Below are 17,901 nucleotides of genomic sequence, written 5' to 3' on the forward strand. Positions count from 1 at the left end.
ACAAGAATCCCCCATTCTACATCAGTTATGGATGATTTGTATTTGTCTGAGGGGTGTGGAGGGACTGGACAGATTCCTTTAGTTTGTTGCTCACAAATATTTGCCAACTGAATACTTTTTGGGGAAAGAGAAAATAAGTAGCCTGTGTGAAAATGCTGCAAGTGGATGCACTGTAATTATGTTCAGTAAGGTCAGGTAAAGAACATGTCATAAGGTAGTGAAAAAGCTAATCTCAATCCAAGCAGGTTCCATGCATTTCTTTCCTGAACTCTGTGCTCCTCTACCATGGATCATAGCTTTCATAGCTTTCATTACATCCACCTCATCTAGCTGTGTCTGGTGGGTCAGTGGACTAATGCATTCACTCCATGGATCTATGTTGGGAGTTCATAGTCATAGGTTTGAATACTGGATATTCCACTTCGCATTTCACACTTCAAAGTTCAATAAAATGAGTACCACTGAGTTGAGTAACAAATGTTATTTCAGTGTCAAGAGCCGGAAGAGTTAACAGAGCCTGAAGAGAGAACATGTGCTTAACAGTGTGACATGCTATGCTTAATAATTTATTTATCTTAATCACAGCCTCTTGAATGCCAACAAAACATGTGGTCTAAAGTAGGAGTGCTAATCTTACCTGATCGAAGGTTCCTCCTGGTCCAATAAGGCGTTCTCTGGCAAGAGCATTAATTTGCAAAGTGTAGCGATGGTGGGGGATCAGGAGCTAAAGAGAGACCAGGTGAGTTATTAGAGATATAGGTACAGTGGTGGTTTTAAACAGATCTCCTGTTCTCACTGCCTCTCTTCTATAACATATAATGTCCAGTCCTTCAAGAATCTCAATCATTCTTGATGTTTTGTACCCAGCAAGGCATGGGCAGCATGACCAATGAGCCTCCATTTATTGAACATGGAATTAACAGCCTCTTTGCACTGTCTGATTTGTCTCTTACCTTGTACAGAGGATGAGCCATGGGGAGCTGCCTCAATGTAGAAATGCAGAACACCTCTGCAAAGACGTGCGTGCGCAGGAAGTGGGTAAGAGCCTGGTGGGTGGAAAAATTGGAGCTCCTCACCCACATCTTGGCAAGCAACCAGTCCCATTCATTATCGCTCGGCAGGAAGATGGGATTCTCTGAACCCGGAGTCTGATTCAGCTGCAGAGAAAGATGCCCAAAGAGCCAGTTACTGACAAGCAGATGCGGTCATGGTTAAGCTCAAGAGTGAGACAACACATTAGACTTCGAGTTTGCAATGTTCTTGGCATTCTGTTTCAGTAAATATCATGCAATCATTTTTTTTTTAATTACACATTCTTATATTCGCAGAAATCCCACAGTACGAAAGTCTCAGCTGCCAAATGGTCTGAACCAAATGATAAGACACATATGTTAAACCAACAGCAAAGTGGGGTAACAGACACTGCTAAAACTAGGTGACCATCCACTATTCTGGATGAAGTCCAGTGTGGGAAACTTGTACACTAGAGGATACGCAATCTTCTTTCGTTCTTATACAAACTTATTTCATAATGTTTTTTTAGACAGTGAGTAGATGGACCTAGTCTTCAGCGTACTCTTTGAAATGATCTTTATAAATTAAGCGCAATATATGCAAGAGGGTTCTCTTGAAAAACCTTTTGTACTTTAAGGCAGACACCATTGATACTTTTAGTAAAAAAAATAAAAAATAATCTGTTTGTGGCCAATGGTGCATAGAAGTGAATGCGAAGCCCGTGATTTTGGCTAGAGGTAGGAAAGAGGAACAAACAGCCTAAGAGCAGGATAGAGGCCATCTAGAAATTAAGAAAAGTGACAATAAATTGGTCTGGTAAGGAAAGCAACAGCCAGCTTACACAAAAACATCTCTCATTTATACTGCGAAATACTCCGAGGCAGAGCACAGATGAGATAGGTGTGAGTGCTGAAATACGCTCAGAGGAAAATATATTTACACTGCATATTAGTATTCAGCAAAAGATTCTTTATTTATGCACAATGATACATATAAACTGACTATTAGTGGAACAAAATGCAAGACCCTAGAAGAGTGTTTGATTTAGAGTGAAGTTAAGGAGTTTTCTTTCTTTGTCCAATGACAGTTGAAATGCATGTACTTTTTCTAGTAAAGGCTTTTCTAGAACAGTGCATAGTTAAAATCCCAAATAGGTACAGACTAGCTCTATAGTACAAAACACCCTCCATTGTCATAATGACAAACCTTGGGGACAGTAAAGCGGTTGGTTGGTTCTAGCCAATAGGAACACTAGTAAATATTGATCAAGTAACAGGTGACATTGTCGAAATGCTGATCACTTATATTTATTCTGAACTATTCACTAATGTCTTGAAATATCAAAGTTAGACAGGCCGGACGACTCCAGTACAAAACCTTACTTGGATTGCTAGGGGTATCATCTCATCCTGGGGCGAGTGGTAGAGAAGACATAAGGGAGCAGCCATGTACTGCTGATGACCATTCAGTAGATTTCCAGGAATGCCTTCCAATATCTTAAAATCCACAAGGAAGATTTTTCCTCTCTGCAAACAGAGGAAACATTACAGGTGAGCTTGGCATTGGAAAAGCACATTCCATCAACAAATTCATCCAAAATTTCAAGATGGCATGGTGGTCCAATGATATAACATCTGACCGCTCACCCACCCATGACAACATTCTTGTTCAGATACAACATGAAATAAACCACACACAAAAACTATTAAAACATTTAATAGTGTCTTTACTTGAAAAGTAGATCATGTTTTGTAATTGGGAGCTCTTTATACAGACACATCTAGTAAAAATCCCTACGGACTCTTCAAGCAATATATTCCATTAAAAAAACCGATTCAAGAAGAAAGCTGCAAAGAAATCTGCCAACACGCAGATTTCTCATATGCATCTCTGGCATTAAATCTACATTATTTAGTGATACATGTGCCAAAGTTACCTTAAATCTCAGAAGCTCTGAAGTTAACTTTGTGCTGCATGCATTCAAGGAGCTTTCATCGGGTGGAAAGTGTTCATAAGAAGATGGTGCACTTATTGTGGAGTCAGGTAGTGCATCCCATGACTCTGCAAGGGGCTGGGCATCCTTGTGGGCCAAACTGCACCAGCGTTTAAGCAGTTGTGGACACCCAGAGTTGGGCTTTGCTAACTGCACAGATAATCAAAAGGGAAGATCAGTGGTGGGAGTATAAAGCTCTGCATCTTAGGAAAAGTCTCAAGCTTGGGGTTCTTCAGGTGTCTAGTTGACAACAAGGACAAAAATGGGGTGGCCAAGCCCGATTCAAGTCCCTTCCCGTAATTCTGGTCTGTCCAGAGCTTATTGCCAAAGGCTTCCAATTAAAGATAGATATAAAGGAGGCATTGACAAGAAATGGAGGCATCACAACACATTAATTCCCTTCTTGTGTGGCGTGCAACACCCACTTGCTACTATTGTCCCTAAATTTTGCTCTTTTAATCATATATCCTATTGGATTTTCTTCTGAAAGTCTTTGCTTGGCTCTTTTTCTATGTTCAGATATGAGTGAGTTAGGTACTTTGCTTACCTACTTCCGCTTAAGCCCACATCTTTAGGCAAGCGCATCAATGTGCCATGAATGTTTTTTCCCCTTTGTGACTCTCTCCCCTAACTCCCAAATGGCACTTGTTTAAGAAGACACTGGACACCTTTTGCAAGTTCTAACAAGTGCAGGGTGCCACACTGGCTACTAGGAGGAGACACTTTCCTCAGGCATTCATGATTGAAATTTGATAGACGTTCTCAGAGTCGTATGGGTCTCAAGCTAGCGTCTCAATAGTAAAAGGTAGCTCTGGTCTGGACAATCTCACAACCCAGCACGTTAGGCAAAGCGTACGGTCACCTCAGAGTATCCCATAGTGGGGGGCACACTTGGAAGTTACGGTATGCCATACATAAAACAGCAGGTTGCAGGACTTGCCCAGGCCAGTGATAGTCGTTACTGCAGAAAAGTATGCTTGACACATACAAGAGCCTGCTCACAATCTTCCAACACGTATTTCCTTGCACTGAAAGAGCATTAAGGTTCACCACAGAGTACGCAGCAGATCTACCAGATTAACCATTGTGGCAGTGGGCACCCGAGGCACTTGCTGCAAGACTTCTAGGGGTTGACTTAGAGTTCACAAGCTAGGTTTTTGAGTCATGAGGTGACAGACAGTGAACGGACTCAAATGTGTCAACCATACGTAATGTGGAGTCCACGATGGAAGGCTAAAGAGGGAAGTAACTGAAGTTCCCAATAAATACTTGAAGGGTTCATTGCTACGTGCATAAACAATGAGAATCCAACTGGGAATAGAGGGTGTTCCCTACAATAGTGGGGAGGTGTTTGTAAAATACCCCTCACACACCAAAAGGACCCTTGGTGTCATGCTTCATCATTGGGGTCTTCTCTACAGGAAGCGGCGTGCTACGACCTATGACTACGCGGGAGCATTTACTTAAATAAGTTTCAATTAGCATTTAAATTGCCGGATCTAGTTGCGTGCCTATATTTGGGTGATCCGGTTGTGGTTTTGGCTATTGGTCGTTAGGCTCCCTTAACGTAAAAGGTGCTTTTTTTCCTATCCATGTTTTGAAATTAGCAGAAACCATCAACATTCATGTTGTAGGTACATTTTAGCCTGCATTACACTTTACTTGTCTGTAATAAACAGATTTTTGAGTAGATATACGTGATTAAGGTGGGGATTTGTGCACCCAGTCCTGAAGAAGGAGTTCACACTCCCGAAACATGTTGACGCACACAGGAGGTGATGCACATTATAATGCATAACCTTGGTAAAGAGCATCTCTGCCCATCACCTAACTCCTCCCAACATGCCATACCTTCCAAACTATAGTTCGGATTAAATGGTAAAGGTAAACACACGCCTTTTAGTTGTTCCCAATCCTCTGATGTCTGAATTTGCAAATGGATGAAACCAATGGCATAATTACCTTTTGACTTCAAGTAGTCAAAAGAGAAGGCAGGAGGCATAATGCCATACTCCCACTTTCAAGAGGTTGGTGAGACAGAAGGCAGCAGTAAGCATCCTATCCTTTATCACATGAAAGGAATCGGTCACGAGATTTTCCTGCTCAAACTGGAGGCAGGGTAAAACTCAAGGGGTTAAAGCTCATGATTTTAACTGCACTGAGGGAGAGTGAAGTATGTGGTCCATTCCCAAATGTCTCTGCTGCTTTCCAGAAAGGACAGCCAAGAAAGCAGATAAGCATGAGGATAAATCTGGTGTAACTGAAGGCAGGACTTGTTCTACCCAGTATTTTCATATACTGCAAGAAATTTGCATTCAAAGACTACTTCCAGAGTTTTCTGATCGCCTCACTACCTCGTCCATCTGACATGCCCACACCACCCACATAGGGTGACCTAAACCTCTCAGAAAATGAAAGCTCAATAAACAAAAATTCCCACTCACGATGCACAATATGGTAGTGTGCCACACAACCACTACATAGGCCACAACCTTGACCTTATCTAAACATCACCAACAATCCAATGAAAACCATTTACGCTCTTGGACTGGACCAACCACTTTGAGCAGGGAGATGGCGATCGACCATGTACTACTTTTAAAGTCTTCAGCACCTGGCATTCTGAAGACATTGCTGACAACCCATTTGCAAAAAAATAGAAGATAAACAGAACCTCCGAGGACCTCTTGATACGGAGGTCCCTTTTTGTAACATACATATAGCTCATCACATCAGTCAAAACAAAGTACTATGCCAACCTAATCAACGTAGCGACCAACAGAACAAGAAAGCTCTGTAAGACCAGTATCCCAGGAACCCCCTGCTGGACTCCGATATTCCTCACAGAAAAGTGCAGTGCCATCAATGTGTCACAATGATGCACTGATGGATTTCACGAATACAACGCATGCCTCATCATGTACACCAATCTCTTTCTAAACAATCACGCAGTAGTCCGCCTTCACTGCCTTAACTCTCCCAGATTGAACTGATATGCTTAACTCCCCAAAGCTACTTCTGAAGAGGTCTGATCATCCTTCAAATCTCTCTGGGGATGGTCTTCTCCCTACTTACCAATGTGCATGCTTCCTTCACTCAAGGAATCTTCTCAGAAGCTCTGAAGGCAGGCTAGATCCTCCCACTCCCAAACAAACCTACACTAGACCGATGACCTCACCAACTATTGGCCCACTCAACTACCATTCATCAGCAGTATCACTGAAAAAGCAGATTATGCTCCACTCCACAATCATTAATTACAACTATCTCCTGCATAACTACCAATCTTGCTTCAGATCACTCCGCTGCATGGATACTACCAGGTACACCTTACACATTGTAGACCTTGCCCTCTTGATCAGAGATGGAGATAAACAATGCCTCCTGCTGACCTTTCAGCTGCCTTCAACAAAGTGGACTAGCTCACTCGCACACCCTTGGGCTGTGAATGGGGATCACTGGCAAGGTCCTTCACTAGTTCTCTACCCACCTTTCCAAACACCAGTTTGGAAACATGGGCACCTCCAGGTCTCAAAAGATCCCCACCACAGGCTGGTCCTTTTCTCCTTTGCTGCAATGTCCCTCAGGGCTCCAGTTGTCTAAGACAGTCTAATCCTAGCAGTTCTGTTTTTTTGGTATTTCTCAACACATAAGAGATCGACAAAGGGACGTTTCCTCTACATGGATGCACTTTAGAATAACCACTACAAGAATTGTTTTTAGCCTCTACGCTATACAACGGTGCTGGACTTCTATATTTTGGGATACGCCGATTAGCCTTCATTTGCTCATGGTCTAGATATAGACTGCTCTAATCTTGGATACAATATGCCACTTGACGGGGAACAGCCTACTAGCAAGGAATCCTAGGACTCAGCCTATGGATGTGTTTGATGTTACTATCATCTAGTGCCCTGAAGAAGTCCTGCACTAGGATGAAATAGGTCAGCTGTACTGTATGTAGAGTCATAAAAATTAGACTTATCTACTGGAAATGAAAATGGAATTAAAAAACTATTGATGAACATCTTGACTGGATATGGACTCTAGAATTGTCCTTTTGGAATAAGTTCTGTTGGTGGTGCACCTGTGCTTGTGTTATGTATCGATAGGTTCCGAAGGGAACAAGCATTGTGATGGTGGGTGCTACTCAGTGAGCACTCAGACCCCAGCTAGTATAAGGGGGGGGAAATGGAGGGACAACTGGTTAAGCGCTGGTAGTTAAAAGGTTCCATTGTGAGTTCTAATTGTTTATGCAGTTTGGTGCTTTAGTCCGACAACAGCATCAAGATTAACCAATATTTGACTAGGTACATTACTATAGAAATATCATCCATAAAGTTTGGAGTGTACATGGGGAAATGGTACCGGTCCTCACACTTAAGTAGGTGTTTGATCAAGCTAGATGGTGCAGAGCACTGGCACAGAAATATAGAGCATTGTCGGTCTCTGCCAGAGTATTGATAAACGCTATTTTAAAGAGCTGGTAATTTTGCAGGCTGAATGGAAGCAGGTCATAGGATTAAAAGGGCTTTTAAAGCTACTGCTACATGATTGCTGACCGAAACGGATGCAGAGCAGGTCACCTTCAGTGCTTTGATGGGGCAAAAGGGCAGACTTATAGAAACTTGATATCCGACACTAAACAACATTAAAGGCTGCCTCTGAAACAAGTCACATAATACACGTTTCAACTGCACCCTCCTAGGCCAGTCATCGTGCAACATAGTAGTGTACAATTGTACTGAAACAGACTCCTTTGTCAGGAATAAGGACATGGTATGCATTACTTGTGTTTAGACTAGGAGAGATTGCAACATGGGCCACTCAAGGTCAATGGACATCAGCATGAGGTACTTTTATGGTTTCTTCCATTTAGTAATTCAAAATGTTTATATATCAAAAGATCACATTCACGCACTTCATATAGAATGAAAATGTAAGTAATGTTCTACGTTTCAAAGCTTCCTTCTAAAAGCACTTGTTTATCGCATAGCTACCTGTAGGCATCTCAGCTCTGGTAGTGCGGCACAGAGACATTCTCTCAGCTTTAGGAGGAGTTTACGGGGACACATTCTGGAAAAGCCAGCTTTTCAGGGATTTCTAGGACAAAAGTTCCTTTTTGTACTGAATGAAGAGACATCGGGAGACTATTATGAGAATGTCGTGATGACAACAATCTTAGTCATCTCTAGGTAGGGACCAAGAGAGGGCAATGCAGAACAGACTCTGGGAAAGAAAACTAATTGCATAGGATATTATGGAGATCCAGAAACAGGACAATATCTGAAAAAGATCGCATATATATTGAACAGAGTGGTATTCATAGCAGAGCCCTGAAAAACTCCACGTTTTAGAGGGAAATTAGCCAATGTGCAATCCCCCCTCAAAGGTCTGGGACGTCTGGTCTTTCAGGAAAGACTTTAGCAAAGCCTGAGCATGTCCAGCAAAAAGATGGAAGCCAATATGGTGAATATTTTGCATATCATTTCCAAACCAAGCAGTGGTCCACAGTGAAACTCACATTACAAATGAAAACAAACATTACCTAAAATGAGGTGGTCATCTTTGAACTATAGTAAAATAGGGCAACAGAATGATGTGTTGTTAACATACTCTGCATGACAACTGAATGTGGGAGTCGATATATAGACAGGAAGCTCTTTGTTACACATGTTTGGCTGGTCTGGCACCCAGATTTTTCAGTGCTCCAATTACAATTTTGGGCTATTCAAAAATACATTTTAAAGCTAAATTCTGAGCTAGTCATTCAGCTGCAGAAAGATGAAACAGAGTAACCTAGCCATTATAACCTTAGACTGCTACTCAAGGCCAGGGCATTTATAGACAGCAAGCTCTATTTTGGCTAAACATCTTTCCAATGCTATGATTAGCAGAATCAACAAACCCAACAAGGTTGGCACACAACTATAACCCTAACTTATCAGGCTGAACTCTTCACAAAGGGCACCGGGACACACACAGGGAGACACACACACACACACACACACACAGGGGGGGGGGGGAGACACACACACACACAGGGGGGGGAGACACAGGGAGACACACACACACAGGGGGGGGGGGGGAGACACAGGGGGGGGAGACACACAGGGAGACACACACAGGGGGAGACACAGGGAGACACACACACACACGGGGGGGAGACACACAGGGAGACACACACACACAGGGGGGACACACAGGGAGACACACACACAGGGAGACACACACACAGGGAGACACACAGGGGGGAGACACACAGGGAGACATACACAGGGGGGGAGACACACAGGGAGACACACACACACAGGGGGAGACACACAGGGAGACACACACACAGGGGGAGACACACAGGGAGACACACACACAGGGGGGGAGACACAGGGAGACACACACACAGGGGGGGAGACACACAGGGAGACACACACACAGGGGGGGAGACACACAGGGAGACACAGGGGGGGAGACACACAGGGAGACACACAGGGGGGGAGACACACAGGGAGACACACAGGGGGGGAGACACACAGGGAGACACACAGGGGGGAGACACACGGGAGACACACACAGGGGGGGAGACACACAGGGAGACACACACGGGGGGGGAGACACACACGGGGGGGGAGACACAGGGAGACACACACGGGGGGAGACACAGGGAGACACACAGGGAGACACACGGGGGGGAGACACAGGGAGACACACACGGGGGGGAGACACACAGGGAGACACACACGGGGGGGAGACACAGGGAGACACACACGGGGGGGAGACACAGGGAGACACACAGGGAGACACACAGGGAGACACACAGGGAGACACACAGGGAGACACACAGGGAGACACACAGGGAGACACACAGGGAGACACACGGGGGGAGACAGGGAGACACACACACACACAGGGGGGGAGACACACGGGGGGGGGAGACACACACAGGGAGACACACACGGGGGGGGAGACACAGGGAGACACACACGGGGGGGGAGACACAGGGACACACAGGGACACACACAGGGACACACACAGGGACACACACAGGGACACACACAGGGACACACACAGGGACACACACAGGGACACACACAGGGACACACACAGGGACACACACAGGGACACACACAGGGACACACACAGGGACACACACAGGGAGACACAGGGACACACACACACAGGGACACACACACACAGGGACACACACACAGGGACACACACAGGGAGACACAGGGACACACACAGGGACACACACAGGGACACACACACAGGGACACACACACAGGGACACACACAGGGAGACACAGGGACACACACACAGGGACACACACACAGGGACACACACACAGGGACACACACACAGGGACACACACACAGGGACACACACACACAGGGACACACACAGGGACACACACACAGGGACGGACACACACAGGGACACACACAGGGACACACACAGGGACACACACAGGGACACACACAGGGACACACACAGGGACACACACAGGGACACACACAGGGACACACACAGGGACACACACAGGGACACACACAGGGAGACACAGGGACACACACAGGGAGACACAGGGACACACACACAGGGACACACACACAGGGACACACACACAGGGACACACACACAGGGACACACACACAGGGACACACACACAGGGACACACACACAGGGACACACACACAGGGACACACACACAGGGACACACACACAGGGACACACACACAGGGACACACACACAGGGACACACACACAGGGACACACACAGGGACACACACAGGGACACACACAGGGACACACACAGGGACACACACAGGGACACACACAGGGACACACACAGGGACACACACAGGGACACACACAGGGACACACACAGGGACACACACAGGGACACACACAGGGACACACACAGGGACACACACAGGGACACACACAGGGACACACACAGGGACACACACAGGGACACACACAGGGACACACACAGGGACACACACAGGGACACACACAGGGACACACACAGGGACACACACAGGGACACACACAGGGACACACACAGGGACACACACAGGGACACACACAGGGACACACACAGGGACACACACAGGGACACACACAGGGACACACACAGGGACACACACAGGGACACACACAGGGACACACACAGGGACACACACAGGGACACACACAGGGACACACACAGGGACACACACAGGGACACACACAGGGACACACACAGGGACACACACAGGGACACACACAGGGACACACACAGGGACACACAGGGACACACACAGGGACACACACAGGGACACACACAGGGACACACACAGGGACACACACAGGGACACACACAGGGACACACACAGGGACACACACAGGGACACACACAGGGACACACACAGGGACACACACAGGGACACACACAGGGACACACACAGGGACACACACAGGGACACACACAGGGACACACACAGGGACACACACAGGGACACACACAGGGACACACACAGGGACACACACAGGGACACACACAGGGACACACACAGGGACACACACACAGGGACACACACACAGGGACACACACACAGGGACACACACACAGGGACACACACAGGGACACACACAGGGACACACACAGGGACACACACACAGGGACACACACACAGGGACACACACAGGGACACACACAGGGACACACACAGGGACACACACAGGGACACACACAGGGACACACACAGGGACACACACAGGGACACACACAGGGACACACACAGGGACACACACACAGGGACACACACACACAGGGACACACACAGGGACACACACACAGGGACACACACACACAGGGACACACACACACAGGGACAGACACACACAGGGACACACACACAGGGACACACACACAGGGACACACACACAGGGACACACACACAGGGACACACACACACAGGGACACACACACAGGGACACACACACAGGGACACACACAGGGACACACACACAGGGACACACACACACAGGGACACACACAGGGACACACACAGGGACACACACACAGGGACACACACACACAGGGACACACACAGGGACACACACACAGGGACACACACACACAGGGACACACACACACAGGGACACACACACACAGGGACACACACAGGGACACACACACAGGGACACACACACAGGGACACACACACAGGGACACACACACAGGGACACACACACAGGGACACACACACACAGGGACACACACACAGGGACACACACACACAGGGACACACACACACAGGGACACACACACACAGGGACACACACACAGGGACACACACACACAGGGACACACACACACAGGGACACACACACACAGGGACACACACACACAGGGACACACACAGGGACACACACACACAGGGACACACACAGGGACACACACACAGGGACACACACAGGGACACACACACAGGGACACACACACAGGGACACACACACAGGGACACACACACAGGGACACACACACAGGGACACACACACAGGGACACACACACAGGGACACACACACAGGGACACACACACAGGGACACACACACAGGGACACACACACAGGGACACACACACAGGGACACACAGGGACACACACAGGGACACACACAGGGACACACACAGGGACACACACAGGGACACACACAGGGACACACACAGGGACACACACACACAGGGACACACACACACAGGGACACACACAGGGACACACACAGGGACACACACAGGGACACACACAGGGACACACACAGGGACACACACAGGGACACACACAGGGACACACACAGGGACACACACAGGGACACACACAGGGACACACACAGGGACACACACAGGGACACACACAGGGACACACACAGGGACACACACAGGGACACACACAGGGACACACACAGGGACACACACAGGGACACACACAGGGACACACACAGGGACACACACAGGGACACACACAGGGACACACACAGGGACACACACAGGGACACACACAGGGACACACACAGGGACACACACAGGGACACACACAGGGACACACACAGGGACACACACAGGGACACACACAGGGACACACACAGGGACACACACAGGGACACACACAGGGACACACACAGGGACACACAGGGACACACACAGGGACACACACAGGGACACACACAGGGACACACACAGGGACACACACAGGGACACACACAGGGACACACACAGGGACACACACAGGGACACACACAGGGACACACCTCCAGTCTCCAATATAATTTCTTAGACCTGCGGAGCCAATGCAACCTAAACTGAGCACATCTTCAGCCCTCATGCACAACAAAACCCTTGCCACAATAGTAAATCACTCACCCAGACCTCTCAAACCATTCAGAATGGCTCTGGCCTCCAACCGCTGCTGGTCAAAACTCTACTAGACTACACCAATGATATCTGCACCCTAAACAAACATTAGTTAACATCAACACTACAAATGCAGGTCTGGTCTCAATTGAAAAGAACGTAAAATACTCAAATTACCAACACATATCCAGAGATCTGAGGTATAAAGACTAACATAGGCTGCATCCCCCGACAAAGCCTGGTTAAGTAACTAACATTTATCTTATGATATTCTAAAACAAGCACTGGCAAAGTGAATAGGTCTGCCTTTTGACAGGCAGAGTGTCCAGAGTAACAAGCATTCAGTGAGAGAAGCTAAACTATATTTTATTTGTGCATCTGCTGCAGTTGTGTGCATATAACTTTGCTGCGATCGTCTGTGCTGTATTGCACTATGTGCAAAAGAAGCTTGCACTCCTACTGAATGTGCTATGCTTGGGAATAGATTGCTGCTTTGAAAAAAATATATATATAATTGTTTGCTGTACACAATGCATATTTGAGAAAGAATTTAATATATCATTCAATGCACTTGAGAGATGTAAAGGATAGATTAGACAGTGAAAAAAACTGGAGAACAGAGATAGACCTATTGGGCAACCCTACATTACATGAGATTTAAGAGCTAGTAACAATAGCTCTTGAAGACCGTTACACTGTCAGGCCACACCTAAAAACAAAAAGAAAGAGCTGGTGGAGCCTCCAGCTGATTCCACTATACACACACACAAGTTTGCAGGCCTATGGAAACCAAGATCAAATGTACATACCTGCAACTCCGCTGCAAGGTTAGTCTTTGGCCCCAAGATGTATGCCACCATGCTGTCCGTCACTGGGAAGTTGTCTGGGATTTTGTTGCACTTCTTGATCATCATTGGATTAACGCCATTGAGGAACTGGTACCCAAAGAATGCATCTTCTCTCCAGTGTTGGGACACATACTCTATTTGACAGAGCACAGTAATGTGAATAAGAATACAGTCTACAAAATATTTTCCATTTGTTAGTGCGATTATCCTTAAGAGGATAGGTTCTGCTCACGTACCTTTCTCCAGAATATGCTACCCTACTTTAGTATTTGTCCATTTAGAGCTTATTTTCCAGTGAGTGTTTTCTGCATTTGATGGAATTGGAAATTAGCATGTCTAATGTTTGTGGTAGACATGGTACTATAAATGGAGCGAAATTAGTTTATTCTTAACACTGGGAGCACAGAGCATTAACGAGTGTGGAGAGACTCAGAACCTGCCTACCACAATTTTCCGCTAACAGCACATGATGGGTTAAGCATGCGCATGGCAACTCAAGGAAGAAAGGGTAAGGGATGTGCAAAGAAGGAGGCAGCTGAGTTAAAGCCGGACTATCAGGGGACCACAAACAACGTGCCTGTAGGGCTCCATGATGTACGGACATCAGCACCAGGGAATATGGGAAGTTTGGGAGGGAAATCAGAGAGCATACACACCCTACCCTCAGCAGGAAGCACTTCCATGATGGGGGAAAACCCATGATCAGGACTGGCGCTGCATCCTTTTAAAGTACCCAAATCCAGGAGAAGGACTTGACCCCGCCCCCTTGAAAGCCTAAAAGACTAGGAACGGGGGTCAGCTGACTGCTCCAAATGAAAAATGTGTAGGGGCAGCAACATCTCACAAAGGATTAGGGCTTCACCCCAAGGAAGGAAATAAGGATTAAAAGGTGGGATTTCCATGGGGGTCGGTCTGAAAGGAATCTGATTTGGTTTGCGGATTGGCCTCCCACGGGCTTGGAGAGCCAGTCTGCCATTCGGAAACCCTCCAACAGTAGCAAGAGGTTAGATTGTAAAGTATTGTACAGTAAGCCGCATCTGTGGGAACATTTGGTAAGTAATAAGGTGGAAGACAGTGGGAACAGTCGCCTCCGTATCAACGGTGTGTTCAAGAGCGAAGCAATAATTCTGCCTGCTGAGTGCATCTCCAAGAGGAGGAGGTGTGGCGTTTCATCCAGAGTTGCTGGCTCTCGGACCTTTGGAAGCAGGTTCAAGTCCCACTGTCTGCTCAATATCCTGTGAAAATAGTTTAACCTCCTTGTGCCTAATAAAAAGGCATCTGACCTTGTGTAATGTAATTGGTGCTTGTTTAAAGGAGCTCTAATATAAAAGTGCAACAACAAAAAACAAAAAGCTTACATTTCTCAGAAACACAGACAGGGGTGCTCCCGGTTGCCCTGTACGCTCAAACTCTACGGCTATTTCTGAGGTTAAGCGATACTCTGAAGTTTGACAAAGGTACTGCATTGTAATTGGTTACTAAGGTGTATAAATTACATGGCTGGACCAGATTAATCCGTGATGTGCAAGTCAAAGGCCAAGCTCACCTATTCCTCTATCTACAATCAAACACTTGAGTGTCCTACGAGCAGGAAAAGGAGGCAACAACGGTAAATTACGAATAGATAAGCCCGCCAGCCAGATAAATATTCTTAAATCTGGGTATTCGATATTTGGCAACCCTTAAACTGAATTGTAAAAAGTGCTGCAATGCAAGTCAACCCTCAGAAGTCAGATTGCTTAAAGTGAGCTAGACACACAATGTACACTGCCTAGTCAACGGAAATTTCTTACCAGAAGTAGCAGTTTTATGGGTCCATAAAACCCTCTTGAGGTCTTCAAGCGACTTCCAGGATTCCTGACGTCCAAAAAATCCTTCCAGTTGGATTTCTAGCGTTCTAGGAGAATGAGAGTAGATGTCTTAACTAAGAACCATCACATTCCGATAAGTATAATGCATAATGAAAAGGGTATTTGAACATGGTATTCTGTGGTTTATCAAAAGATGGATTGACAAAACATGAACAGTGTCACTATTTGTTAACATATGCGGATTGGGTCAAAGCAGTACAAAATTAGAGAAGCTTTGAAAGGTAACTACTAGAATAAAGGAGGAATAAGTCTATATGAAATACTTTTCTAAACTTTAGAAAAAAATGTAAGATGCAAACATTTTCTAATGCTAGAATACTTAAAGGACAAAGTGGCGTGACAAAAACTGTAAGGTTAGGGCAGTGGGTTAGGAGTAAGAAGAAGCAAGTTATTTAACTGAAATAATTAATGATTGATGTGTCTCCCGGCCACAACCCCCATGTTTCAGTGGTTGGTAAGTAAGTTCAGGCTCGAGTTTATATGCACCAAGCCAATATTTAAAGATTCCTCTAGTGGAGTTAAATGGAGACCGGATGCATGCAGATAAGAATTAAAGAATGTGTGTGCATAACATGCACTCATCATAACTGAACGCTTAGATGGCAAACACTGGAGTGAATATTAGACATATAAAGATCGAATTAGATTAGAAATAAGACGAACGTTTTTCCCCTCATTCCAGTGGATGCAGGACGGGGTTCATTTTAAATGAAGCTCAACAAAATGGCTGCCCATTCTTACTATGGTTCTTAAAGCAGGAACTAAATTCTTTGTGAGCACTGGGCAGTCCATGGTAGCAGCTAGAGTAAAAAATCACGACATCCTAAAGAAAACCTTGAGTCTAGCAGGATTTCAATTGGAAGAGGCCACTATTGCTGTCTTAGAAGACCAATTGCTATAGAGTATGAAGCATCAACATATATTTGTGGCGATCACCATAACACTTAATACTTACGAAGCAGTCTGCGTGTGGGCAAAATTTAGCGATTTGGTGATGGAGTATTTAACGTTCGAGTCTAGTTCTGCGACGTTACCCACATCAATGCATCTTGGAAAATCTTTGTGGTACACTTTCCACCTGGCAGAGATCGAAGGATGGAGAAAAGACAGGAGAAAAGTGTCAATGATTACTTCAGCCTGAAAAGGGTTCTAGAAACCGGCGAAATGCCTGCCATTTGTATTACATAGTTATTCAATGAACAATCACAGGTAACAAAGACATTAAAAAATGCGTGTGAGTGAAGGTATGGGCAGTGTTGGGCAGAGGCGGGCGCCTGGTCGCATCCAAGATCCCTAGGTTTGAAACTAGCAGCCCAACCATTTTGCAAACATTGCCTACTCTTCCTTGTTCAAGTTGGTTTCATACCCAGCGCAGTATGTCCTCCCTTTGTGAACTTCTGGACCTTAAGCGCCTCTTCATGAAGCAGAACCATAAAGGCTTGCCTTGAATAAAACCCTCAACTGTTCTTTGATAGACCTCCTACGGGGTGATCAGCAACTATTCAGCTACTGTTGCTGACCCATCACATTTGTTTACATATGGTGGTGTTTTCTTTGAGCAATAGATCACTGTATTGGATCTACAAGTGGTTACTCCTGGAGAACGACATTTGCCTGCATGTTCCTCTTGTGTGAGACTTGTGAAGTACATTGAGGTAGCCTCCTTTGTCTCTGCAAACAAGACTCCTCCTCCTGTTGAAGCTAGCTCTAAAGGCGAAAGACATCTAGGCTTGTGAAAAAGTTTGAAATTTTGGCAGGTGAAATGTAGCATATGTACAGATG

The 17,901-nt window shown here is 46.2% G+C and overlaps 1 protein-coding gene across 1 annotated transcript in view; it reads right to left on the bottom strand.

Annotated features, from left to right (window-relative positions):
* LOC144798552 (hydroperoxide isomerase ALOXE3-like) overlaps window positions 1-17,901 on the bottom strand; it is a 105,642-nt gene that overhangs the window by 48,915 nt on the left and 38,826 nt on the right. The window contains exons 4-9 of the mRNA XM_078669488.1: window positions 17,075-17,197; window positions 16,042-16,145; window positions 14,210-14,382; window positions 2,397-2,540; window positions 954-1,157; window positions 638-724 (exon numbers count right to left, since the gene is read on the bottom strand). Of these exons, the coding sequence (XP_078525614.1) occupies window positions 638-724; window positions 954-1,157; window positions 2,397-2,540; window positions 14,210-14,382; window positions 16,042-16,145; window positions 17,075-17,197 (835 nt within the window). The remainder of the gene's footprint in view (window positions 1-637; window positions 725-953; window positions 1,158-2,396; window positions 2,541-14,209; window positions 14,383-16,041; window positions 16,146-17,074; window positions 17,198-17,901) is intronic.

Source organism: Lissotriton helveticus, chromosome 12 (genome assembly GCF_964261635.1).
Source record: "Lissotriton helveticus chromosome 12, aLisHel1.1, whole genome shotgun sequence".
Taxonomy (NCBI): domain Eukaryota; kingdom Metazoa; phylum Chordata; class Amphibia; order Caudata; family Salamandridae; genus Lissotriton; species Lissotriton helveticus.